This window comes from Vespula pensylvanica, chromosome 14, assembly GCF_014466175.1.
Source record: "Vespula pensylvanica isolate Volc-1 chromosome 14, ASM1446617v1, whole genome shotgun sequence".
Classification (NCBI taxonomy): domain Eukaryota; kingdom Metazoa; phylum Arthropoda; class Insecta; order Hymenoptera; family Vespidae; genus Vespula; species Vespula pensylvanica.
Window position 1 is genome coordinate 2,377,415 of NC_057698.1, and position 26,604 is coordinate 2,404,018.

The window sequence follows — 26,604 nt, forward strand, 5'->3', positions numbered from 1 at the left end:
ATGCATATCGTTATGCTATGGCATCGCAGTTAGAGTTCAGTACGCGAGTTGAAGAGTTTAAAATATACCATGCCAGTCACGTAAACATGTACATATATATATATATATATATGTAAACATGTACATACATGCTTACACGCATATAGACAAATAAATATGCGTGGTAAAATCATTTATTTCATAATTATTTGTAATTATTACGTTATACATGCCCATATAATTAATCGCTCAGGAAATTGCAAGTTTGCAAGAAGAAATTTATCAACGTTATTTAAATCATCAATATTATTTATTCATTAACACAATCGAAGTTTCTTTAATTGTATAAATAAATATTTCCATCGTATTAACGTTTACAATACAAATTGATCAATATTGAAAATAATTATATCAATAATAGCCACATCAATGATTCCTAAGTTTAATTATCAAAAAAAGAAAAAAAAAAATGATCTAATGATTTACAATCACGTTTAACGGAATATTATCGATGAATCACGAGATTTGTACGAAAAAAAAAGAAAAAAGAAAAAGAAAGAAAATGGAAGAAAACGAGAAAAAGCAAAAAAAAAAAAAAAAAAAAAAGAAAAAGAAAACGTTTGGATGATTTACAATCTATATCTACGAAGTTAGTGTGTGTCGTCAATTGATTCACATCGTGTCGACGTAACAAGCTGGCTGATAATTAAAACTCTCACGTTGACGAATTACATCGTAGTCACGTAAATCATTGAATCGTTTTATTACTAGTCAGAATCATTGACAAATTACTACCTTCGTGGACAGTCTATAAATCATTGAATCGTTTTATTGGTATGTACTACGTGAATCACATTGACGATGATTCCATTATATTCCAGAGACAAAATTTTTCTCTTCTAAGTGCAATAACTGCGTGCATTGAATATAACTCTTTCTCTTTTTCGAATCATGAATCTAGAATCTCAAATCTCGAATTATAAATCTAGAATTTCAAATCTCGAATCATGGATCTAGAATCTCAAATCTCGAATCTCGAATCTCGAATCTCGCACCTCGAATGTCGAATCTCCTCCGACTCATTCACTTCCTCTTTTTCTTACTCTCTCTACTTTTTTTCGTCCCGATTGAGCTAGCGTTCAAGACGTACGTCGCACGAGATTTTACGCCGGAAGTAGGGATAAAATTTATCGTCACGAACGATATCGGATTTACGGGCAGCTTTGAGGGCAGTTTACGAGGGACTCGAAGTGCCACTCGAATTATTAAATCCCACGCGTATGCCAACGATAAAGTCATTCGATGCTTGTTACGGATTCGTGATAGTCAAAAATAGATATTTCATATTATATTAAATTTGTATGTGCATATATATATATATATATTCAATAATTTAATATAATATATTGATGTAAAAGATATATAATATATTAACTATATATATTATTATAGTATATATATATTACTATACTATATATTGCTATAGTATGTATATATGTATATATCAACTACAACAATAATAATAATAATAATTATAATAATAGTAATAATAGTAATTTATTAATAAATATCAACCATTTATAATGTCAATATATATATATATATATATATATATATATATATATATATTAAAATAATGGATATATTGGAACAATCTAGTTTTTCGATAATAGTCACTAAATATTCGATGGACGTCCGGTGACAGATGAATCATCGACGCCTTGGATAAGAGGGGTACTCGACGATTGACTTCGATTCGATTCAAAGTTGGTGCACGGGGAGAATATAGGAGACTTTAAGTGGGGAAAAAAAAGAGGAATAAGAGGAGAAGGAGGAGGAGGAGGAGGAGGAGGAGGAGGAGGAGGAGGAGGAGGAGGAACAGGAGGAGGAGGAGACGTTTGCACGCTCCATAAACGATTAATGCACGGTAGCTCTTCACGTCCCGCGTGTCGAGCGTGCGTTTCTCTCAACAAACTCACACGTGCGAGTCCGACTAAAGAATATAATCCACGTGTGTACACATACACACACATTTATATATGTATATATATACATGTATGTATTGCACGTATATACTCTACTATGTATATATTCTATGTACGTAGAATGTAGAATGAAGAGAGAGAAAGAGAGAAAAGAGAATGCAAAATCGTGATCACTAGATCGCTTTGTTGTTCACAACAAGGAACACGTTAAGTCCTGGGAAAGCAACGAGCATGATGACGATGACGATGATGAAGACGATATAGCTTCGAGGCGCGTATACACGATGACAGCGGGGAAGAATGATGAGAGGGAGGACTTCTTATTGGCTACGAGCGAACGAGCACGTTCTGAAATTTATATTCGTGCTTTGAAATAGATCCCGAGTCTCTCTGAGATCTTCTTCTTTTGCTTCCTTCTTACTCTGATTCATCCGAACCCGTTCTCTCTCTCTCTCTCTCTCTCTCTCTCTCTCTCTCTTTTTTTTTCTTTGGTATTTCCTTTTTTTTTTATAAATTTCTTGATACACATCGATCGAAAATACTATTTTTCTTTTCCTTGTTTTCTTTAGAAAAGAATTAAAAAAAGAAAAAGAATAAAAAATATATAGATCTACAAGTTCTATTATTTTTTTTTTTTTTTTTTTACTTTTATTCATTTGTAATATATATCCTTTTATTTGTTATTCCTAGAATTATTGCTACGAGCTTTTGGTTAAAATATGTAATGTTGTATTTTAATGGAATTTATTAAATTCCAATAATATCTTTTAATAATCAAATATTTGCAATATATAGTGTCTCCGGTATATACATGTGTATGTTTATGTGTATGTGCAGGATTAAATGCCACGTGCTTTTTATCGATAATTATGCATTATGTGCCATTTAACGGCAGAACAGTGAACTAGAAATGTATATACTGCAATAGATAATATTTACCGATATCGAACTATAAATTATCGACCATAATATGCTCTCATGGTAATAAATACATTTTCGTATATTTCTTTTTTTATTATTGGTATTTTTAGTTTATTTCATTCTTATGGAATCCGAATTGTAATTTCAAAATAATATGATTATCTTTATATCATCGTTTCATATAATTTTTTAGCATGAGACACGTTGAGTGGTAGATGGAAAATAGTCGGTAGCAGTAGAATTCTATTTTATCGAACGATCCAATGGTTGATCTTATGGGTTTCGGTCACTTTTTTATTTTCAATGAACAACTAGATTGATAACAAACGTAATAAAAAATTTTATAATTTCGAATACATGGGATATCGACACTAGCTCTCTCTAGTGTTTCATTACTTAACTTGAAGAATATATCTCTCTTATGATAATCAATATTTAAAAATCTTATAAAAAAGAAACATTATAAAAATATTTATCTATTAATATTATTTAATTAAATGTTTCAAATAGTATAAAAATTTATAAAAAATTCCCATACTTTTTATTTTCGAACAAAATCTAATGTATATATATACACACGAATATAGGTATATAATTAAAAAAAAAAAAAAAAAGAAAAGAAAAACAATGTAACAGTAATTATTAACTATTTTAATAAAAGATAATTGTACAATAAGTTATAAGAAACAATTTAATACATATATACACAACTTAATATTATAAAAAATGATCGTACGTAGAAAATTCTTCAAGTAGTTAATATTGTTTTCTTTTTCTTCATTTAACAAATAGAATCGATCAGACGCGTTTGACTAGCTCAAAAATAGATAGACAACGCGATAATATTAGAATAAATAGATTATTAGAAAATTAGAAATAATATCAACACAATTACATTGTTACATCGGCTGATGATTGAATTGTAAAGAATATTAAATAGTAAACTGATCGAAAATCGATAAATTTTTTAACGCGATATAAATGAATGATATTTACATTCGTACGAGTTATTATAAATAAAGAGAAAGAAAAAAAAAAAGAAGATAAGTTGAGAAACCGGAGAAAATAGTGAGTTGATTATTCTCAGAGTTTTTCACCGCTAAGATTAAGCACATTGTAATAAGAGTGATCGGGAAACCTATCTAATTCTATGTAATCAGTTTCGTCGAGCAATAGTCCTTCTGTTAAACTAACAAGCTCGGTGAAGGATGGCCTACATGCTGGATCCTTGTCCCAACAATAATACATAATATTATACAATTCACGTTTGCAATGTTCGGGTCTATCCAATCTATAACCCTCTTTGATTCTCCTCATTACCTAAAGAAAAAGGGAAAAGGAAAAAAAAAATTATAAATAAACAAAAAATTGCACAACAAACGAAAGAGAAAGGATCTAATTGAAATAGCATAGTACTAGTAATCGAGTAAGGAAAAGAAATAGAAAAAGAAATATAATAACCTCGGCTGCTGCTAATCCAGGATAAGGTGTAGATCCTAACGTTACGATTTCCCAAATGAGAACGCCGAAACTCCAAATATCTGACTTCACCGAAAATATATTATCGTACAAACTTTCAGGGGCCATCCATCTTATCGGTAATCTACCTTCTGATTTTCTCTCGTAAATTTCATTGGCGGCCATGTCTCTGGCGAAACCAAAATCTGCGACTTTGCAGGCACGATTCTCATCAATTAAAACGTTACGAGCCGCTAGATCTCTATGGATGATACCTTTCGATGCCAAATGTTCCATTCCTTTAGCGATCTAAAAATAATAATGTAATAGAGATTATCGAACATCGATAATCAACGACAATAATAATAATAATAATAATAATAATAATAATAATGAATTAATTACTAATAAATAAATAATTAAATTATTTAATAATTATAAACGAATGGTATTTACTTGATAAACGAATCCAGTAAGATCTCTCGAAGTTAAACCAGGTCTACCATGATTTCTTTCTTCTCTGGATGCTCTGAGAAAACTTTGAAGTTTTCCACCACTTACATATTCCAAAATAACGAACATGGGTTCACGTTCCGTACAACAACCGAGTAATCTAACGACGTTAGGATGTGGTTCCAAACTCTTCATAACTCTTAATTCTTGTGCCAAATCAAGTCTTTCCCTTTCGGTCGCATTTTCCTTCAACGTTTTAACAGCCACGATCGTGGCACCAGATTTACCATCTATGTCCAATGCTTCACATTTCCAAACTTGACCGAAACAACCCTCTCCGAGGATATTGAAGACCTGTAATAAAAATACAAATCGATTATCTTTCAAACGTTAACTATGTCCTTGGTGATTTTAATTAATTTTTTTCTTTTTTTGTTAACAATGTTAAAACGTGAGATTAGAATTGGATTTATTAGAAATTATCTACCTTCAATCTATGCCTGGGAAACTCCCACTTGTCGTCTTGCTTGTTTAGAATACCACTTTGATTTTCCTTTTCCCACGCCTCGTATCTATTATTGTGAGCCTTCGGGCCTCTCCAACGTTTTAAAACGAGAGACGGATCGTCGGATATATTCGATACGCTTACCGAAGCTTGTTCTTTCTGTAAAAGCAAAAGAAAAAAAAAATTGATAATAATAACAAAAGAAATAGTACGAATTTATATCAATTATAAAATAACGGGATCGAGCATCAGAAAAAAAAAATGGTAGCTAATTATTTTTTAATAATATATCACTGGCAATGTATTTAACGGTGCATCAGAAAAATTGTAATCTACGTATGAAATGTTTCAATGATTTTTCAGTACGTTTATGGACTGATAAATAACGGTATAGTGAAGTACATGTCGATATTATCACATTATTAAACTTTGCCAGTATAAAAAAGAAATCATATATTTTTATTTAATAAAGCTGTATTAATATAGCGGAATGTATATGTATAATAAATAAGTAAGTAATAGGAATCGCAATTTTTTAATAAACGTGTAAATTATACAATCATCAATGATTCAAAGAACGCTCAATGATTTTTCAATACGTCAAGTAGTATAATTTATAGAAAAAATCGATGTTGTCACATCATTAACTTTTGCTCAGCAATAAACAAAAAAAAATATATATAAATAGAATAGAATAGAAAAGAAAAGAAAAAAAAAAGAAAAGAAAAAAAAAGAAAAGAAAAGAAAAGAAAAAAGAGAACAAGTCATATACTTAATCGATATGAAATTACACGAAGTATCAATTTACCGTATCTTCCTTCGACTTTTTGCTACCACATATCTTGCTCCTGAGAGACCAGGCGCCCATTCCAAGGCCAAGAACAAGAGCACAAACCGCGGTGATCGGTATCAAAGTCATCGTGATCTCGTGGGAAGGCAATGCTTCCTCTGGCGCGACCTTGGAACTTAACGTAGCTGCTTCGATCTCATTACTATCGATTAAATCCTGAGAGTACTTGGGTAATTTCTCTCGGTTCTCTTCGCGAGCAGTTTTACCACCTTCCGAAGGTTGCAACTTTGTTGTTTTCGAATCCACCGTTGAGGAAGGTGGTTGATTTATTACTGGTTGATGAGGGATCGAAGGTCTCTGATAATTCGGTAAATTATGCAATGGTAATAATGGAGGCCTAATTCGTCCACCAGATCCATGTTGATTTGGAAACGGCGTCCTGGTTCGCAAAAAGCAAAAGAAAAGGAAATAAAATATACCAAAAAAAGGAAAATAAAAACTAAAGAAAATAAATAAAATGAAAATGATATAAATCAGATATATCTATGTTGCATAGGATGGTATGTAAGTATGTTGAAACACGTGATGGAATTTAAAGGGTCACTTTCTGGTATTCATGACGAGAAATAATGAATAATGTAACATGTGCGTGTGTGTATGTGTGTGCGTGTGTTTTCTTTGTGAAGATTTATCGAGAAAGTACACATGAACAGTCGTACGTTGCCGTTGATCGACCGTCTTCAATGTAGATTCTGATCGTTTGGAGAAATAAGAAAAAAGGATGAGATAAAAGTACGATAGAAATCTCGATGGACTTGCTTAGAATATAATTCGAACTAGAATACTTTATATATTGATTACAGTTATAACGATATTTCACGGGATGATGATATAAATTGGATGATACAAATATGATAATAGATATTTCACGATATGACGATATAAATCACGGCAATCGTTTCTTTTCTTTTTATTTTATTTCATTTCATTTTATTTTATTTTCTTATTCTTTTTTTTTTTTTTTTTCATTGTTACTTGAATATCGTAATTTTAAAAGATAAAAAGAACAAATTGTGTTTACCAGGTGTGCCCACCGCTAGGTGCCGATGTACTTTTGATGTTAACGTAAACCTCGGCCTTTGCCGTGAGTTGACCGTCGGAAACGGTCACGTAAAGGAACAGGTTCTGTCCTCCCTGGAAAGAAGAAGCAAGAAGTTCAATCTCGTAGTCTCTCTCTCTCTCTCTCTCTTTCTCTCTCTCTCTATCTATCTCTTTTTTTTTGTCGACATCAGGACCATACGTGGCTCGTGTTACGTTTTTAATGCTTGCAAAACAAACGTCGAGTTATCTATGTCGACGTTCCCTTACGATACATTTAGATATATGTATGCATATGTGTGTGTGTGTGTGTGTCTGTACACAGTTTGTGAATACATGTGTGTTTGTGCGTATTTATTCCTTTTGATAGGACATGACTTGTATTATCGACTGATTCTACTAGAATCTATTCTCGCTCCTTCTGAGACGAGAGAAAGAGAGAAAGAGAGAGAGAGAGAGAGAGAGAGAGAGAGAGAGAGAGAGAGAGAGAGAGAGAGAGAGAGATAGAGACGATCTTGACCTTAACAGGCTAACTACATACTACAGAGGCTGTTAACAGTTAATCGAAGTTATCTTTTTTAATTGGTTACTTTTATCTTTTTGTTTAACAATTATCATTTCGAACGTCATGTAAGATTTTCATTGATCGACGTTATCTTTATTTATATCTTTTGTTTTGAATTATTTTTTTGCAGAAATAATTTTTCTCTTTCTCTCTCTCTCTCTCTCTCTCTCTCTCTCTCTCTCTCTGTCTGTTTTTTTTTTTAATAAATTAGAACGAAATGTTCATACTTACTCTTCCTTTGAGAGTTTCGTTAAGAAAAACTGTGCCGGTACTATTGTCGATATAGAATGGCAATGGTGGTTGAGGACTATCGTCCCCATTGTAACTATGTCCAAGTGGTTCGAGACCATAGGTCAATTCGTCCTGTTCATTGTCTTCGGCTCGTACTCTCGTTACTATACTACCTACAGGCTCAGAATCAGGAAGGACCCAATTTCTTTCCAACCACATCACCGGTGGCGTGTTGTCGCTGAATTGACATCCTGTTAAAAGTAATCACGATTGAATCAGAAATGCATTTTTTTAAGAGGATAGATGGGGGTGATAGGAGGAAAAAAAAATCGTATATTAATAGGTTCGTTGTATTTAAACAATCGTATAGTAATAAAAAAATGTGTTACGAAATGTATTAAAAAAAAAAAAAAAAAAAAAAAAGAGAGAGAGAGAAAAAATACGAAATTAATTATTTCAAAATGATGTCTACAAAGGAATTATATTACTATTAATAATTATACTATTATTAATAATAATACTATTCCATTATCTATATATATATATATATTGCATACAATGCAATTAATATATATATATTAATTAATTATAATTATTAACATTATTATTAATATTATTATTTTTAATTTTATTATGTTTTTATGCACTACAAAAAATCTGTTCATTCAAGAAGTAGGAAGACATTTTTAATATAAAAACGATCTACTATATCTAAGAGACGTAATACATTGTTATTATCTTTCACCATCTCTTCTGCCATCACTCAAAATAAATACATAATAATAAAAAGTATTGATTTTATACGAATCACCTTATAAAATAACTATAATAGATCTTATATCCCTTTTTATTTCGATAATTTCCAAAATGATTTGCATCGGTGCGAAGTATTTTTTTTTCTATCTTTTTTTTTTTCTTTTTTTTTTCTCTATCTCTCGAACACTAATTAGCTACGAGTAATTTAGCTAAGTATAATGAGAGAGAGCAGAAGCGGGTGGATGCATGGCGAGAGATCGGCCTTGATATGCATTCTTTCTCTGCTTTTCGAGTACGTATCGTCAACTAGAGTGTGACCTTATAGAATATTCTTTTCCTTTTTTTCTTTTCAATTCTTTCTACTCATCTATTTCGATTATTCAATCACGATGATGCACAGAAATCGATTATGGTTGTTATTTACGATCGTTATACAGTTCATGAGTTCGAGAATAGAAGAAATGATATTGATAGATGAGAGTAAACTATTGGATTCTAATTAAAAGATTTTTTAATTTTAATTATTAATCTTTTAATAATTAATTGTAGTTTAAATTAAAAAATAAGAAAAGACAGTTCGGCAAATAATTAGATCGATATACGATATGAAGTTTCTTACAATCGTTGATCGTTTGATTTATATTGTTATTTATTTATTTATTTTCTTTTTATTAGAAAAAGAAACTAGACGATTAGTTTCATTTAGAGAAAGTTTTCCAACGCTTTTCTACATTTCATTTGATTATAAGATTAAAAAAAAAGAAAAGAAAAGAAGAGATCGACCGATTAGATTGATATACAATAGAAAGTTTTTACAATCCCATCGTTTTCGATTGTTTTTGTATTTGATTGGAATCAGAAATTAGATAATTAGATTTTAATTTAGAAAGTTTTGTATCTGTTGTCGTGTGATTAAGATAAAAAAAAAAAAAAAAAGGAAAAAGAGAAAAAGAAAAAAGAAAAACAAATTGAACGATTAGATTAACGTTGAATATTTTATGATTTTATATAAGAAACGGAAAGTGTCTGTAACGGAGTTTATGTAATTTTACATAATGTTTTTATGTATCATTTATATGTATTTATGTATATATATATATATATATATATATATATATATACCCGTATAGAAGAGACGATTCTAATTAAATATTCTAATAACGTAGGTGAATTTCATCATCATACTTGTCTTGTCATCTTTCAATAAAGCCTTTATGACCGATTATGATGGAGCTTATTGTGTTCAAAAGGCGCAACGAGGAGAAGCAACGTTCGATGTTAGGCATACCGATGAGTTTTCGTGCGAAAAGGAGAAAGTCGTTTCTTCGTATATAATGTAAGTACACTTCCGTGTCTCGAGTATTGCGATTTTCATCCGATTCGATGAGAATAAATTATGCGATAATCGAGTTGTTTCTTCTTAAACGCGTCTAAGTATCGTTAATCTTACTATTACGAACATTCACGTAAGAAAAATTCGATATATATATATATATATAGACACACAGAGACACACATGTGTGTATGTCATAGAAAATACACGATAATTATTTTCACGTATTTGTAATAATTATTTATTTAATTGTTATACACACAGACACACATATATATACATTGACATTACATATTAAATATAATGAATATAATTATCATGTATTTTCTATTTAAATACATAGAGTGATTCGTTTAATCATTAAAATAATTTTTGCTAGTTGACTAATAACAATTAGATAAAATTTCTTATGGCATATAATTTCTTCCTTATAAGAAATATAATTAAGTAGAATTTTCTAAACGCTTTAAACGAACGTTGCGGTTCTTATTACTCTTAATAATTTAAAAACAAAATGAAATATACTAAAGTCGCGACAGTTTGCTCGTTCCATTATCTAAACAACATTCTCTCCATCTCATTCTTACTTGTATTCATCTAGTCAGCCATGCGCCTTATTTAAAACAGTAATCACGACTATTATTCATGAGAATAGCGTGTAACTGTATTCTCACGGTGCAGTGACTTCGCTACCGCTATTATGCACCGCATTCGCGAGAGAGTGCTCGAAATAAAGAAGCCGGTAAGCCAATGACGACGTCGAAAAAGACGAAGACGAAGACATAAAAGACGAAAAAGACGAAAAAGACGAAGACGATACTGCTACGCATTGTAATGTTCTTTAAAACCGCAATAGGAAACGTATAATGACGGTTCGTGCTTTCGACGTTGACTATTTTCTCTTCAATTTCGAAATTCTCGCGTAAATATACGGATACAGACTTAAAAAAAAAAAAAATCTTTTTTTTTTTATTGGATAAAGCACGAATTATTTATTTATTACTATTATTATTTCTTTTTATTATCATAGAGAAAGATACATTAGAAGAAAAAAAAAAAAACAAACGTTTGCAAGGTCGACCGTTGTTCGTTCGTTCGTACGTTCGTACGTATGTAAGTTTGTACGTAAGTATGAATGTTCGTTCGTTCGTTCGTTCGTTCGTTCGTTCGTTCTCTTTTGAAAATGGAGAAATAAGATAAAGAAGAAGACATGTAAAAGCATACGTTATGTTCGTCGTCGGTTAACACCAATGCGTTTGAAACAGCATGGAGAAAGTGGGACGATGAAAGTGCGACCGAACGCTGCTGAACTGACACTCGAAGAGCTTATACTTATATTTGTGTTGGTACGTCTGTGTTTCACGTATGATACTTATATATATTCGTATTTTTAGCATTCGCTTTGTGAACTTTTGTTCTTTGCTTTTTTCTTTCTTTCTTTCTTTTTTTCTTTTTTTATCCGAGACAAATTTTAGAACCTTATTTGGAATAGCAAATACTTTATTTTTATTAAACAATACATACATGTATATATATATGTTTATTTTATTTGTTATTAAATTTATAAATTTAAAAATCGATCGTTGCTATCGAACCGATCGATTTTTAAATGTCGATTTCGATTTATCAACTCTTCTTTTTTTGCAATAAAATAATTTATAACGTCATTACTTCTTACAAGTCTTTGATTTCTTCTTTTCTCTTCTGGTAGCTCGGTTATCTGTATAATTTTTTCGATGGAAAATACATTCGAACTTTTACTATTTTCTTCGTCAGTTTCTTTTTTCTTTTTTTAATTAAAAAAAATTTTTTTTAACCGTCTGATTTTTTTTGCGAATAAAAATGATACTTTTGCAAAAAGAGATTATTATTACTACTACTATAATTATTCTTTTTTTTTTTTTTGACAAATCGTATTTGATTTTTTTTATTGTTTTTCTTGTATTACATATCTCCTATTCGTTTCTTCCTCGTTAAAATTGTTAATTATTCAATTACGCAAAATTATCTTTGAAGGCAGTGTCTAAAAGGAGTATGTATGAGTTCTTTGAAAAGATCTAGCCAGGAGGTAGGCAGCAGCTGCCACTAATAGCTAGAAAGTCAGTCCATCCGCTCTCGGCTACTTTGATTTATACTTCGGATACCCGTGTACAACCGGTTTTCACGAAGCGAGAGCTTCGTTAAATCGAAAATGACAAAATCTTTTGCAAGGCCACGTTAATGGAGGACCAAATAACATATAACATATAACTAAGGAGTAATCGAATACGGCACGTGCTCTGTTCACTTTTTATCAAACGACAACGAAACATATGAGATCATTTATGAAAATATAATACACGAACGTTCTCCAACATGATAACATAATATAACAAGATTTTTCTTTTCGCAGGAAAAGAATCAAATTGATAGTATCGATTTAATTCGACAACCTTCCTTTTTCTTCTCCTTATGTTAAAGTAATAAAATAATACAGATAAATTAAGATAATAAAAGATCAAGAACAAGAAGTCGTCGTCAAGCGTTGTAGATAAAAAAAAAAAAAGAAAGAAAGAAAGAAAAAATGGGATCTATCGAATTAAATTAAATTCTACTAAACAAATGGTGTTAAAAAAATGTGGAAAAAAAGATGAATCACAAAAAAAAGAAAAAGAAAAAAAAAAGACAAAGAAAAGAAAAAGGAAAAGTGAAAGAAAAAAGGACACGTACTATGTTGTTTGAAAAAGAAAAGAAAAAACATTGGAAAAAAGTAAAAAGCAATAACAATGGATGGATCAATATTCGATTCGCTTTCAACAACGTGTCTCGAAAGTACACGAGCGTATCGGATAACCGTAAAATCGATTTAGGGCTCGATCTCAGGAAAGGACGATTAAAAACGTACATTTTCTTACTTGAAAAAAAAGATGGAAAAAAAGAAAAAGAGAGAGGGAGAGGGAGAGGGAGAGGGAGAAGGAGAGGGAGAGAGGGAGAGAGAGGATTGTGTTCGTATGTGTATTCGTTCAGACTCGCTCATTCCAAAGGCAGGTGCGGTTTTCGTCGAAGGACTCTCGTCGAAGAGAATGGTTCTGCATTGGCTTCGTAAGCTAACGCAAGACGTAACAGGATTTGAAAGTGAACTACTCGATTTCCGTCGGTGCCATGGAGATTTCGATTCGAGAAGGCCTTTCCTTTGCGAATCGAGCTCTCTTTTCTCTTCGACTCTCCAATCGAAGATAGAGAAAGATAGTTAAATAGATAGATGATATTTAGAGAGAGAAAAAAAGAAAGAGAGAGGGGAAATACTTTGAGAGAGAAAGGAACAATGTTTATATATATTCAACATTTTTTATACTATCCATGTTATTGTGTGTGTATATATATATATATATATATATATATATATATAATTATTATTAGATTAGATTATTAGATATTTGTATATGTATGTGTATATATATATATTTGGTGGGTGGACAAATGATTATAAATGAAATTTTATTTTTTAAAACTGAAAGAAATATATTAATATATTTTAGAATGGTGTCCATTGCTTATAGAGCAATATATATGTATGTACAATATATTTTGTAAATCCAATTGAACGAGATATATATTAATATAATATCAATTTTCATATTCAAAATCTAACATTTGATCTTATAAAGCACTTTAAATATAATTAATAGAAGTGTTTTTTCTTGCAAAATTAATATAATTCTGATTGACATACAACACTTTGTTCGATGTCCATAGTATTTGTGAGATGTAAAACAAAAAACAGCAGAGAAGAAATAAAATATAAAAAAATATATAAAGAAAAATTGTTGAAACGACTATCCCTGAAATATTCGAGTTAGTTCGTCGAATTTGACGATTCTCGAGGAAAGGGGTCGAGTTATGTTTCTTTTTCTTTTAACTTTAGCTTTGCTCTCTCGTTGTGTATGGCTACAGAGAGAAACGAAGGAAAGAACTTTCACTTTGGTGAGGTCACCGTCGGACCTTAAATATTCCTTACCGTGACGCTTCACTTTCATGCGTTGGACTCGAAAAATTTTTTACTTCTTTTAAGATCTATATATAAATATATATAAATTATCGATAAGGTCAATACATACATACATACATATATAATACAAAAAGTGAATGAAAGTTTCCTTTGAAAATGATTTTTCTTTCCTCTTTTTATTTTGTAATTTTTTACTCGGAGTTTACAAATTTATTATTTTTATATTATTGATACATATACGTATTAACAAAAAAAAAAAATATATATATATATATATACAAAAATAAAATTCATTCTGATACATATTTCTTTATGCAGTCTGTGCACCGTACAAAGTGAAAAAAGAAAAAGAAAGCATAATTATTATAAAAGTCATATAGGTCGTAAATTCTCAGAGTACGTTCTTGATCCTTGATATCGCTCGAAGGTAAGGTATGGGTTCTTGCTCGATGTCTGGCGACCCGGTTATGCGGCTGGTTTCAACGTTAATTCGTCTGGCCAGTTTCCGATCTCGTTACTTCTGATGCCACTTAATTGCGACCTCGAAGGATAAACCCTTTCTTTTTCTTTTCTTCTTCTTGGATTTTTCTTCTTTTTTCTTTTTCTTTCTTTTCATTTTTTTTGGCCTTTCGCAAATTACTCGAAGGAAAAATATATATAACGAACAATTATTATTATTATTATTATTATTATTATTATTATTATTACTATTATTTTTCTCTTTCAAAACCTTTGAAATATAGTTTTTAATAATTCTATATAATAAACATAATTTTTGTTTTCATTTTTCTTCTTTAATCTTCTCTTTCTTTCTCTTTTTCTACATACATACATATATATATATATATATATATATATATATATATATATATATTGATTTGTTTGAAAATATTAGATACTTGATTTTATTTTATTTCTCGTTTTAAAACTTCATTAAGATCTGTGAACGGTATGACTACGATTGACATCAGTTTTATTTAACGAATACAAATCATTCATATGTAATTGTAAGAAGTGTAAAAACAAATAAATAAACGAATAAATCGATTAAGAAAGAAAATTAATCAAGGATTTCGATAGAGTAACAAATTTTATGTTTAAAATAATAAAGATAAAGAAGGGTAATGTATTTTTTTTGAAATTATTTTGTGTAATGTCTAATATCGGTTCAATGAACGTTAAAAAAGGGAATAAACTCGAGAAGAGAGTTCAAAGAGGTGTAAAGGTTTGCAATGACGTAATTTAGCACAAGTATGTCTGACGCAACTCAGTGGTGGCTCCTTAGACGGAAGTCTGAACGACACGTTGTTCGAATTTTAAACAGAACCAATCCACTATCCCTTCGTTTCAACTAATCCTCTTTTTCCATCACCTTTCTATTCTATTATCAGAGTTTAGATAAAAATTGTTCGATAGTTAATACTGACCGATCTAACTATTAATCATAAAAAAAGAAAAAGAAACTTTTTAAATCTATTTTCTTATTGTACATTACACCTCCAAACAATTTTGTATTAAATTATTTTACATTATACCTAAGAAATATATAATATATATATATATAAATAGTGTATATTAAAAAATAAGAATAAGGATTATAGATAGTTACTACAGGATATACAATTTATAGATAACATTTTTTAATATAAAAAAGAATAAAAAATTGAAGATGAAACTCATTATTTTGACAAATTAGTGCTTTAAATTTAGATTTCCATTTTTCTTTTAAACTACTTTTTTTAATCTATCTTATTTTCTATTATATATATTTAATATACATATATATATATATATATACATAAATTATATAGTTGAATATGAAAACCTTGAATTTCTCTCTCTCTTTCTCTTTTCAACGAATAATAATAACTAAAAGAATTAGAAAACGATCGATGAGTACAACACATATATATGTATGTATGTAATGTAATGTGCAAGCTCGCGATTTATTTAACGGTACATTTTTCTTAGACGTGGCTGGCTACATACGTGGAAAGGATTGACGTGTTTCTTTCTCTCTTTTTCTCTCTTTCTCTCTTTTTCTCTCTCTTTCTCTCTCTCTCTCTCTCGACCTGGAAATTCCGCGAAAAAAGAGAAAGACTTGGAGGAATCCTATGCGACGAAACGTACCAAGGAGCATTCGAGGCATGCATATTCTTCCTTCGAAGAATATTTTATACGATGGGCCTTAACGAAGACACTCACCTTCTTTTGCATTCTCAGCCAATGCTCAGACAACTATTCTCGTAATCGTGTCGCAACTATACAGGTACAACATTTGTTTATTCGACTTTTGTGCCACAATATATCTTAGGTATCATTTTTATTTAGAATATTTCATCCTCATCATCATATATGCACACATGTATGTGTGCGTATGTGTGCGTATGTGTGTGTGGGTACATATATAAGTATCATCTTTAAATATTTTTAATAAAAACTTTGAATAAAAAAAGAAATTATAATAATAAATAAGGAATACATTTCATATTTATGATATCTATTTGATCATCGTAAACATCGTTTATAACGTTGAAGAAAAAAGGAAAAGAAAAAGAGTTTTGATAAAAAGTATATTACAATAATCAATAATTAAATATTTGAGGGAAAAAATTTAGTTAAAAAAAAAGAAAAAAGAAAAGAGAAAAGATGTTTTATATCAATACGTTAATGTACAATATATGAACGAGAATGCATAATAATATTTTCTAAATAAAAGTTTCATATAGCAAGATAAGAGATTAGCAAGATAAGTAATTCTTACTTGGAAATCAATTTCTTTTCATTTTTATTTCTTCCGTCGAATTAATAGCCTTGACGGGGAATAGTTACGTCAGTGTTACTATTTTTTCTCGCTTCAGATAATTCTCTTACATAATTATTATTTTCTTAGGAAAATTGTAATTAAATATAATCGTCGAAACAATATATATACATATTATATATCATATATTATATATTAATTTTGTGTTTTACATTATTAAAATTGATACAATGACAGATCATTCATTTTCTAATGGATTTCAATTTTCCTTTAAGAAATTTTTAAAAAGAAAATATATCAATATTACTCACCGACACCTATCATCAGGCCAACAGCCACAATGAAGACATTCCACCTTTTGAACATCTCGCTACATTGGATTACAACGATTCAAACGTCAATGTCACACTTCGTATCGTATCGTATCGTATCGTATCGTATCGTTCGGTTATTAAATCCCAATTGGTTGGTCACGTTAAAAAAAACGAGATCCTTTTAATATCGCTTCTTTCGATGACGACTCATCGAGTAAAATATACACTTCTTCACTTCACTTCACTTTACTTATCAAAATGAATTCGAAATCAAATATTTCTCTCCCACCTTCATCCATCTCTCGCCAATAGTTTTATTCCAATAGAAATTCTTCGTAGAAGAAAGGAAGGAAGGAGTTGAGGAAAGAAGAAAGAAAAAAAAGACCACGAGGAAAAAAAAATAGAGAGAGAGAGAGAGATCTCCGATATTAAAAGAAAAGAAAAAGAAAAAAAGAAAAAAGAAAAAAGAAAAGAAAAGAAAAAATATCACTCAACCGGTAAGTAAAACAGTCGTCAACTTTCTCTTAGAGCTCGAATACGAATACGAACTGTATATACACACACAAACACAAACACATACACATACACGCTCTCTCTTCCCCCCCTCTCTCTCTCTTTTTATCTATCTACCTTTTTCACTTTTTTCTTTTTTCAAAAATCTTCGAAATATAAAATATCGATGAAAAATCGTCGATTTCTCGGATCGTCGAGAGTCTTCTTTGATTTCGATCGATCACGTTGGATCATCGCTGTCAAACATTGAATCACTTTAAAAGTCATCTCTTTCTTCTATTTATTTCTCTCTCTCTCTCTCTCTTTCTCTTTCTCTCTCCCTCTTTTTCACTCTACCGATATTCTGTTGGTTGATCAACGATGATGACGATGAACAGATATCGATTGAGGTTCACTTAACTATAAACTCTTCGTTTCTTCGTGCTCTCGTTAGACGCCTTTGATCACATTTTTTATAAATCACCAAATCGATTCTATATATATATGTGTGTATGTATATATATACGTATATCCGATATGCCCAAAACGATTTTTTTTTTGGTTTTGTTTGATTAGATTTATCACGGCCACGTAAACCTCTAACAAGACGGCTCGCGATCGAGAAGCCGACTGTGAGCGCCTTCTTGCTCGTGGCCGGCCAAGGTGACTGCCAGCGCCGCCATTATTATGATCATGCTTCGAGAAAGGAGAGGACGATGGAAAGCGTAGAAAGAGTCTCTCTCTTCTGGTCTTTTCACAGTGGCGTCGATCTTTCATCCAGTTTCCTTTTAGTTTTTTTTTAATCTTTTTTGTTTGTTTCTTTCTTTATTTTTTTCTGTGAAAAAAATTGACGATTTCTTTGAGAAACGTAAAAATGTTTCTAGTAGCATTGTTCATATAAATGCAGAGATTAGAGATCATAAATTAATTTGATTATCTATTCATATTGGCGTGAAATATTTTTATACAGTTTGTTTGTGTATATATATATATATTTTTTTTTTTTTAAGAGAAGAAACGACACTTTACTACTTCCTAGAAGACGTAAAAATGTTGATAAGGTTGTTTAGATTAATAAAAAATTAATTGTGTTAATCGTATTAATAAAAATGATGCGTGCGCTTTTTCTTTTATATATTTATTTTCTTTTTTTTTTTTTGTCTTTTTAATGTCGAAATTTTTATAACATCGTTTGGACGAATATGAAACTGTTAATTAGAGCGTTGATTGGATAAATTCATTACGGTCTTAAGAGTAATAAGTCGACGCCCATGGTGATACCTGCTTTCATACCCCAAGAGTACGTAAATCTTACATCTGAGGACAAGATTCTTTCTACTTTCTTCTCTCGTTGATCTAAAATATGTAATTAGTTTTTAATATTTATTTATGTATATATATGTATATATATATATATATATATAAACTATGTGATTAGTAATAAAATAAGACTATGCAATGAATTTTAACGAGTATTTATAATATTTTAATTATCTGCACTAAGAGTAATAATACATTCCCGAAGAATTTATGATATCGGTTCCATTTGGCATTTGGTTTTTTCGTTTGTTAATAAAGAGATCATTTGAAATAAGAGAGTATATGGAAAGATCATACTCTCGTGACGCAGTGGTAGTAATAAGAACCATGAATGCGGACAGGTAGTTGTGGTATTGTGGGATTTAAGAATATCAGGCTTACGTGAAATTAAGATTGAAAAATTATGGGTTAAAAGAAAGAATTATAAAAAAAAAATACAAGAAAAAAGGTCAAGAGAAATTTCAATTTATTTAAATATATATATATATATATATATATATATATATATATATATTGTGAATAAAGGATGAATTTCAAATTATTTATTTACTTAAATATATGCACGTAAAAACTAACAAATTCATTTATTTATTATGTACATATATATATATATATTTTTTAATTGGAAATCCAAGTAGAGAGAGAAAGAGAGACGTTTCGTACAATTCGATATTTTTCGTAATTTTCGATAAAATTCGGTCAGATCGAATCGATGGTCCCTATCGAGACGCGTTTCATTTGATTTCTCTTGTATGGCATGCCGAAATGTTGTAACCTCCTTTGGTTGTCGGTGACTCTCCAAATTGAACGTACAATCTTTCGCGATTTCGATCTGTCTGTTTCTTTGTGATGGCTGTCCACGAATCACGTCCGAGATTCGAACATTGCACTCGTTTGTGTTTTTCATTAATGGGTAAACGTGGATTTCATATATCGGTAATAAATTACATTAATGAAATTAATATAATTAATTTCATTAATGTATAATATAATATCAATTAATTAATTAAAACGATTTTTTATAATATTGGATATATTAATTAATTAAAAAAAAATAATAATAATAATAAAGAGAGAGAAAAGTAAAAGAAAGAGAGAAGGAAGAATAAGTAATTTTTAAAATTAAAAAGGTTATAATTTTTTTTTTTTCTTACGCACGATTTTTAGATATTAGAAAATTAGAACGTACGTAAAATCGGTGATTTCGATGCCAACATAGAAAAACACTTGTAGAAGTAACATCGAAATATCATTTTAAAGATGGGAACGATCAAGAACGAAATGGAAGCTGCCGACACATCGACCTTCAGCTTGTCCTCGAGGAAAGACCTTTTAACGAAGATTAAGAAAAAAAACGACAAAAATAATTCCAATGGAAGAGCCAATAAAGATCTTTTATCCGATCTCACTTCCGGTTCGTTTCTCACCAATGAACTTCGTAAATCGAATGATAACGATCTCGTTTCTTCTTTTACCAGTCTTCCCTTAGAAAGTTATGGGTTTCCGTACTACAGGTGAAAAATTAAATATTCAAGAATAATAAAATAATATCGTAAAGTATAGTTTCCTTTCCAAGAATAATAATGTTGCTTCTTTAGCTTTTCTTTTTTTTTTTTCTTTTTATTTTATTATCTTTTTCTTTCCATTTTTTGATAGAAGTTATAAAAACGGTGGACGTTCTCAGGATGCTGTACTGGTGAAGGATATTGGTATATCCTGTAAATTATTAAACGAGAAAATGTTGTCCCATAATTTTTCTAAAGACACCATTGTAGAAAGTTATCTTATCAAACGTTTAAAAACGGAATACAACGATTTAACGGAAATAACGAAGAAGATTAGTTCTTATACGAACGATATCATACGTAATCTGATATTGAGAGATCGAAAGAAGAAAGAACAAGTATGTTAAAAATAAAACTAATAAAATAAAGAGAGTCACTACGACAAAGGTGACAACATTAAATATATTTTATATATATATATACATATATATATATATATATATATATATATATATATTCATCTAGATAAGATCATGCGGACATAAAGTATTAACCGAGGAGGAAACTAAGGAAGGTTATTTAAAATTAAGATTAAAAAGTGATGCTGAAGTTCGTTGCTTGTATCGAAAAGACTTATTTGATTCGTCGAGTAAGATGTCCTTTATCATCTTTTGTTGTTTTAATTTTTTTCCTTTTTTGTTTTTTTTTTAATTTTATTTTAGATAGTTTTTAATAATAATAATGATAATAATAATAGTAATAATGATAAAAAAGAGAGAAAAAGAAAAAATATTAGATCCGTTGAATTTAGATAAACGTAAGAATTTCAAATCGACGAGTCGACTTTTGAAGGATCAGAAAAAAATTCAAGAAAAATTATTCTCGAACAATGCTACAAATTTGGAAATAAAAAATTACTCGACTTCGGACAATTCGTCTATGGTTTACGATTATTTAATGATGAATAATAAGAGAAGAATGCAAAGAGAGAGAGAATTAATTGACAAGGAAACGAAACGTGGATTTTATCGAAAATTCGACGTAATTCAAAACGGGAAGGAAACTCATGAATCGATGAACCTGACAAATTGGAAAGAAATATCAAGGGGAAAGTTAAGAAAGAATAAATCTGCTCCAAAAATGTCGAGACACGCGGTCTGATATTATTTTCAATAAATATAATTTAAAAAAAGAATCGATGATACGAATGGGCTAATAGTAAAAATGTTTCTTTTTGTTTTCGTTTAAGCAGATATCGAATGAAAAACTTAAACGAAGAAATCGAAAAGATTATCGTTTTGGATTAGAAGAGAAATTCAATGATGATTCTACAATTACGTTGGTAAATGGATTTTTACAAGATACAAATTTTCATACAGTTAATATAAGAATCCTAAAGCATGAACAAAGTTGATTAGAAATTATAGTGTAAGTAATATATATTAGTTATATTGTCCGATATTGTATAAATAAATCTATTTGAAAAATTTTATGATCATTTCTGATTCGTCATCTCGATGTATGACGTTCCTATCGATTCTTGTAATCGATATTGTATCGGATTCCAAAGTGTATCGATTTTTACCTGGAAATAAGATTTATGTGGTCACGTGGTAAGATGACGCAACACGTCGCAAGAGCGCAGTCATAGGTAATGGTACTGTAACAAATTTTATATTAAGAAATATATGGATTAAATTAGTTAGAAATTGTTTTCGTTTAAATTATATTGTTTAATTTAACGTGTTGTATTCGTAATTTATATAATATATTTATAAAATATTTCAAATTCGTTCGATTGTACGTAGTTACGTATGTATGCGGATGAGGTTAGGTTATGTGGAACGCAATTTGTTATTTCAAACGTTAAATATATCGTAAGATGGCTGTAAATCTTAATCAAAACGACTTAGGTAAAATTTGGAAAAAGATTAATATTCAGGACGATCCGTTTATTATCTGTGTTACCAAAGAAAACAATGCGTGGAAAATTTTGCTCACCAATTTTAAAGAAATTTGGTCAGAATGTTTGACCGATGAGAAGATTTTACAAAAATCTAAGGTATAATGCGAATAGTTTATATTATGTAAGGCTATTTTTTAATGGGAGATTAATTCTTGATAATTTTTAGAAATTAAATTCTGTATTAATTATCAGCGATAACGAACACATAGAAGTTGTGTTAGACACGTTAACCGATATTCCAAAATATGCTGTGGAGGTATCTGTAGATCGTATTAAGTTATTAAAAAACTTTGAAGGAGGTCATTTCAAATTTGAGGTTAATTTTTCCAAGGGAACTACAGAAGAATTCTGGGAGAACGTGACGAAACCATTGTATTTATCTTCTATAGAACTTATGCGTAGACAAAATATATTAACGGATTTGATTAAAAGAAAAGATCAAGAAATAGCAGAATATAAAGCAGAAGGAGCAGAATTAATAAGAAGTATGCTATGAAAATAGAGAAAGATATCTTTTAGTATCAACTATATATTATTACACTGAAGTATTTTCCTTTCTATAGAAAATATTGAGACAAAAGTGTTCAATGAAAATCAACTAAATACGCATGCGATTGAAGTAGATGAAAATAACTATATAGATTCATTTCAAACAGTAGTTGAATTTTACAATAAAACTTTCTCTAAACAATCTGTAAAAATAGAAAGAAGAAAGTAAGTATTTTATATCGTATTGTTAATATTTATTAATTCTATATAACGGAGTTGATGCATCTGTGAGTTTGTTAATTAATATGAACACATGAATATCATCTTTTAATGAAACGTTTGGATTGTAATTCGATAAGTTAGAATTTTCTATTTTCAGTTCTGTTGTATCGATAAATGCAATTAAACAAGAGAGTGGAAGTATTCCAGATAGCTCTCGAGATTATGAAAGCACTATCACAAAAGACGAACCAGAAAATATATGTGGTAAGTCTAGTTTACAATCAGGTAGTAATAGTAAAAGTAAACGTGATAAGAAAAATAAAATTAGTACTATTAATATCGCTCCGATCGTTATACCATCGAAGAGAAATAAAGATAGTGTTACCGACATTATTTTATGAAGGTTACTATAATCAATGCACATGGTAATGCAAAAAGTATTTTAATCATACTTTAGATTTATACACACACGTATATATATATATATATGTGTATATAACTCACATAATTGTATTTTATAATTTATTACAAATAAAGTATTTATATTTGTAATTTATTTTTAATATCATCTTATGTATGATTTAATGTATCGATAGGTAGATATCATAAATATTGACCATAGATATAAAACTTTATTATAGCATTGGATAAAGAAGTTTACATTTTTATCGATTGTCGGTAAGAAAAAAGAAAAGTCGATAAAGAAATTTAACATCTTCGATGCGATTCAAAACGAAGTTCGAATCAAGATCATAGGTATCCTTTGCGTTTACCGATTTTGCTGACGTCATCGAATACTACAAGAGATCACAAGGATGCGCAGTAAGTGAGATTTTTGTAGATCGTTAGCCGGTAGTATTCACAAAACTACGATCCAGGTAAGTCGCAATTGTTGGCATCTTTGATTACATCACGTTTACTAATCATGTAAAGAATAGAACAAAGAGAGAGAAAGATAGAGAGGGAGGGAGAAAGAGAGAGAAAGAGAGAGAGAAAAAAAGACAAACAGAACATAAACAGAAAAGAACACACAGCGAGAAATATGAACAAAGAACGAGTATGTCCTGTATACAAAGTCCTTGACGTAGGCCTCGATCCCAGAGAAAGATGAACAAACTGGAGATCCGTGAGAGATATCACAGTACTTCCTTACACGTTGATAGTTACGGACTATTTTCACGTGACTTTCCGTAGAGGCAACGTGTGTCATCCATAGACTACGTTATTACATTCGTTGTAAACACTTATAAAACATGAGTTGTGATATCTACAAAATCAACAAAATAATTATTTAATACGTACTTACTTTTTAAATATATTATTAATCGTTCGTTCATACTTTTAATGAGCGTCCAATGAATTTTTCAAGAGTAAATATTCCATATGATAATAAATAAGGATTGAGAAAACGATTCAAAGAATCGAACGATTATCAAATTTTATATTACGAAACAATTGTACATTGTTATTTGATATTTCGATCGATTGATATAATATTTTATTACTCTCTCCATTTCTTATTTATATCTTGTATGGCAGTTTTGTATCATCGTCGTTATATAACAATGAGAAACGACAAAGTCGAATTAATAGAGAGGATAGAATAATTGATAACTTCTTTAATAAATTGAAAACGATCTATATACTGATCATGACTCGATAGGTAGTATACAAATTCCATTATGTACACATCTACGTGATAATTACGTATCAGCTGATAATATTACGCAAAGAGTTTTACGATAATGTTTCATTTTATATAAAATAATTGTAATTACTTGAAAATGAAACTTTTGTTCGATGAAGAGGAGATAGAAGAAGGGAGAGAGCGAGTGATCTATCAGCGACCTACGCGACATTGAACGTATCAAAACAACAATTTTGTTTTCGACGATTATTTTGTTTATTTTTTTTTTTATATTCGTCGTGTAGTATAACATTGACTTACAATATTACGCGATGTATATATCTTCTTTCTTTTTTCCTTTTCTCTTATAAAATTATTTAACAGTCGCAACGTATCATTCGCAGACTTTCCATAATTTAGATATGATTATCTATCTGATTGCGAGAGAACATAGTTAATTATTAAACATTTCCATGATTCATTTTTTCCCGTTCGTTTGTTTCGGAATCATCCTGGCACGTGAGATTATTCTAACGGTAGAATCAAACGATCTGGCAACCTTGACAGTCTCGGTAAACGTGGAAATATTGTTAAGGTTCTCTCCTCCCGATACTTTCACTTTCCTTCCTGCTTCTTTTCTTTTCTTTTCTTTTTTTTTATTTATTTTTCCTTTCTTTTCATCCATAACGAGTAAGGTACTCAAGAACGATCGTAGAAAATTGAAGCATCCGATACTATATATGTATATATATATATATATATATATATATTGTAGTATATACATGTATATAGTACATGTATTTATATATACTGATATATATATATATATACTATTTAGTTTTAGTATAGAGAGAGAATACAACTTTCGTAATACCGAAAATTTCTACGTCATAATTAACAGTCGTGGAGCACGTTAAACGTCTACATCCTTCTTACCGTCGTTTCAACCGGGCTGCAATTTCCCATGAAATGTTAGACAGCTGTGCAAGTGAACATATATATATATATATACACACATACAGAGATCACATATATATATTATATATGTATATACACTCACACACGTAGATAGGTTGTACCTATACGTTTTTTGCAAGACATTTCTAAAACAAGTACGAGCAGAGAGTACCAATAAAGACGTAAAGGAACGTAAAGTAATATATATATATATATATATATATATATATATATATTGTGTATGTGTATGTAACAACAAGTGTTTCCTTTGACGCAATCAAGATTTGAAATTGACGCGAATGTTTCGATCGAAATACCAAGGATTCGTTCAAGAAGAAACAAAGAGAGTCTGTCTTATTTTAACTTGGAGCATTAAAGTCTCCAAAGTTATTATACGTAGGTAAGTTATTTACTTATTTATTCGCTATATGTAAAGTATAATTCTTTGAAATAATTTTTTTTATCTATGACTCGAATCATGCAATTCGTGCGTCGTGCTTTTATCCTGATTTTCAATATACAATAAGCATCCTATCGTTTCTTTTATATATCGATATCCTTCAAAGGCGTTCTTATATATATATATATCTGTATGTACGTATGTATGTATATATGTATGTATAATGTATGAATGTATATATGTATGTATATATGTGTCGGCTACGTGTAGGCGTCAAGATATGACGAATAGCGGTTCTCTTATTGCCTCGAAGCATATCGTACATTATCTTCATTATCATTGCGCATTTTTCAGTGTCCACGCTCTCTTCAAAGGACATCAGCTTGGTTATAAAGGAAGGATGTCAGAGAGAAAAAGGAGAAGGCGCCGGCACCTGCCTCTCTCTCTCTCTCTCTCTCTCTCTCTCTCTCTCTCTCTCTCTCTCTC

General features: G+C 30.0%; 4 protein-coding genes and 1 long non-coding RNA gene across 7 annotated transcripts in view; 4 read left to right on the top strand and 1 right to left on the bottom strand.

Moving 5' to 3' along the window:
* Positions 1-3,515: 3,515 nt before the first annotated feature.
* LOC122634159 (tyrosine kinase receptor Cad96Ca) lies at positions 3,516-18,275 on the bottom strand. Of its 2 annotated transcripts, none has more exons than XM_043822811.1 (9): positions 17,780-18,275; positions 17,138-17,471; positions 7,986-8,236; positions 7,173-7,285; positions 6,110-6,530; positions 5,284-5,460; positions 4,800-5,150; positions 4,347-4,652; positions 3,516-4,205 (listed from the first exon to the last, which is right to left on the bottom strand). In XM_043822811.1, the coding sequence occupies exons 2-9, from the start codon at positions 17,190-17,192 to the stop codon at positions 3,969-3,971; spliced, it is 1,911 nt and encodes a 636-aa protein (XP_043678746.1). In that variant the 5' UTR covers positions 17,193-17,471; positions 17,780-18,275; the 3' UTR covers positions 3,516-3,968. The 2 variants fall into 2 exon arrangements, with proteins under 2 accessions (XP_043678746.1, XP_043678745.1); XM_043822810.1 differs by having other exon boundaries at positions 17,771-18,275.
* On the top strand, positions 18,255-21,871 carry LOC122634206. The gene is made up of 5 exons (XM_043822909.1): positions 18,255-18,295; positions 20,213-20,466; positions 20,609-20,855; positions 20,983-21,106; positions 21,765-21,871. Exons 2-5 carry the CDS (start codon positions 20,213-20,215, stop codon positions 21,869-21,871), a joined length of 732 nt encoding a protein of 243 aa, XP_043678844.1. The 5' UTR covers positions 18,255-18,295.
* Positions 21,025-21,864, top strand: LOC122634160. Its single transcript, XR_006328315.1, has 3 exons — positions 21,025-21,106; positions 21,269-21,612; positions 21,710-21,864. It is a non-coding gene; the product is annotated as an uncharacterized LOC122634160 (long non-coding RNA).
* Positions 21,872-22,072: 201 nt separating the features above from the next.
* Positions 22,073-24,096, top strand: LOC122634384. 2 transcript variants are annotated; one of them, XM_043823278.1, is made up of 5 exons: positions 22,073-22,519; positions 22,590-22,908; positions 22,987-23,137; positions 23,292-23,398; positions 23,776-24,096. In XM_043823278.1, exons 1-5 carry the CDS (start codon positions 22,340-22,342, stop codon positions 23,814-23,816), a joined length of 798 nt encoding a protein of 265 aa, XP_043679213.1. In that variant the 5' UTR covers positions 22,073-22,339; the 3' UTR covers positions 23,817-24,096. The 2 variants fall into 2 exon arrangements, with proteins under 2 accessions (XP_043679213.1, XP_043679212.1); XM_043823277.1 differs by lacking the exon at positions 23,776-24,096 and having other exon boundaries at positions 23,292-23,660.
* The window catches only part of LOC122634383 (uncharacterized protein DDB_G0283357), a 141,583-nt gene continuing 138,870 nt past the window's right edge, over positions 23,892-26,604 (top strand). The window contains exon 1 of the mRNA XM_043823275.1: positions 23,892-23,956. The gene's annotated coding sequence lies outside the window, so the exon portion shown is untranslated. The remainder of the gene's footprint in view (positions 23,957-26,604) is intronic.

What these genes read in the sequence shown, in the direction of transcription:
- LOC122634159 (XM_043822811.1), bottom strand. Translation starts at nt 17,192, where the DNA reads ATGTTCAAAAGGTGGAATGTCTTCATTGTGGCTGTTGGCCTGATGATA. An exon ending in TTCCCAGGCATAGATTGAAG is followed by an intron (nt 5,151 to 5,283) that starts GTAGATAATTTC and finishes TTTTTATTACAG; the next exon opens with GTCTTCAATATCCTCGGAGA. An exon ending in TTACTGGATTCGTTTATCAA is followed by an intron (nt 4,653 to 4,799) that starts GTAAATACCATT and finishes TATTATTTTTAG; the next exon opens with ATCGCTAAAGGAATGGAACA.
- LOC122634206 (XM_043822909.1), top strand. Translation starts at nt 20,213, where the DNA reads ATGGGAACGATCAAGAACGAAATGGAAGCTGCCGACACATCGACCTTC. An exon ending in TATGGGTTTCCGTACTACAG is followed by an intron (nt 20,467 to 20,608) that starts GTGAAAAATTAA and finishes ATTTTTTGATAG; the next exon opens with AAGTTATAAAAACGGTGGAC. An exon ending in ATCGAAAGAAGAAAGAACAA is followed by an intron (nt 20,856 to 20,982) that starts GTATGTTAAAAA and finishes ATATTCATCTAG; the next exon opens with ATAAGATCATGCGGACATAA.
- LOC122634384 (XM_043823277.1), top strand. Translation starts at nt 22,340, where the DNA reads ATGGCTGTAAATCTTAATCAAAACGACTTAGGTAAAATTTGGAAAAAG. An exon ending in AGGAGCAGAATTAATAAGAA is followed by an intron (nt 22,909 to 22,986) that starts GTATGCTATGAA and finishes TCCTTTCTATAG; the next exon opens with AAAATATTGAGACAAAAGTG. An exon ending in GTAAAAATAGAAAGAAGAAA is followed by an intron (nt 23,138 to 23,291) that starts GTAAGTATTTTA and finishes TTCTATTTTCAG; the next exon opens with TTCTGTTGTATCGATAAATG.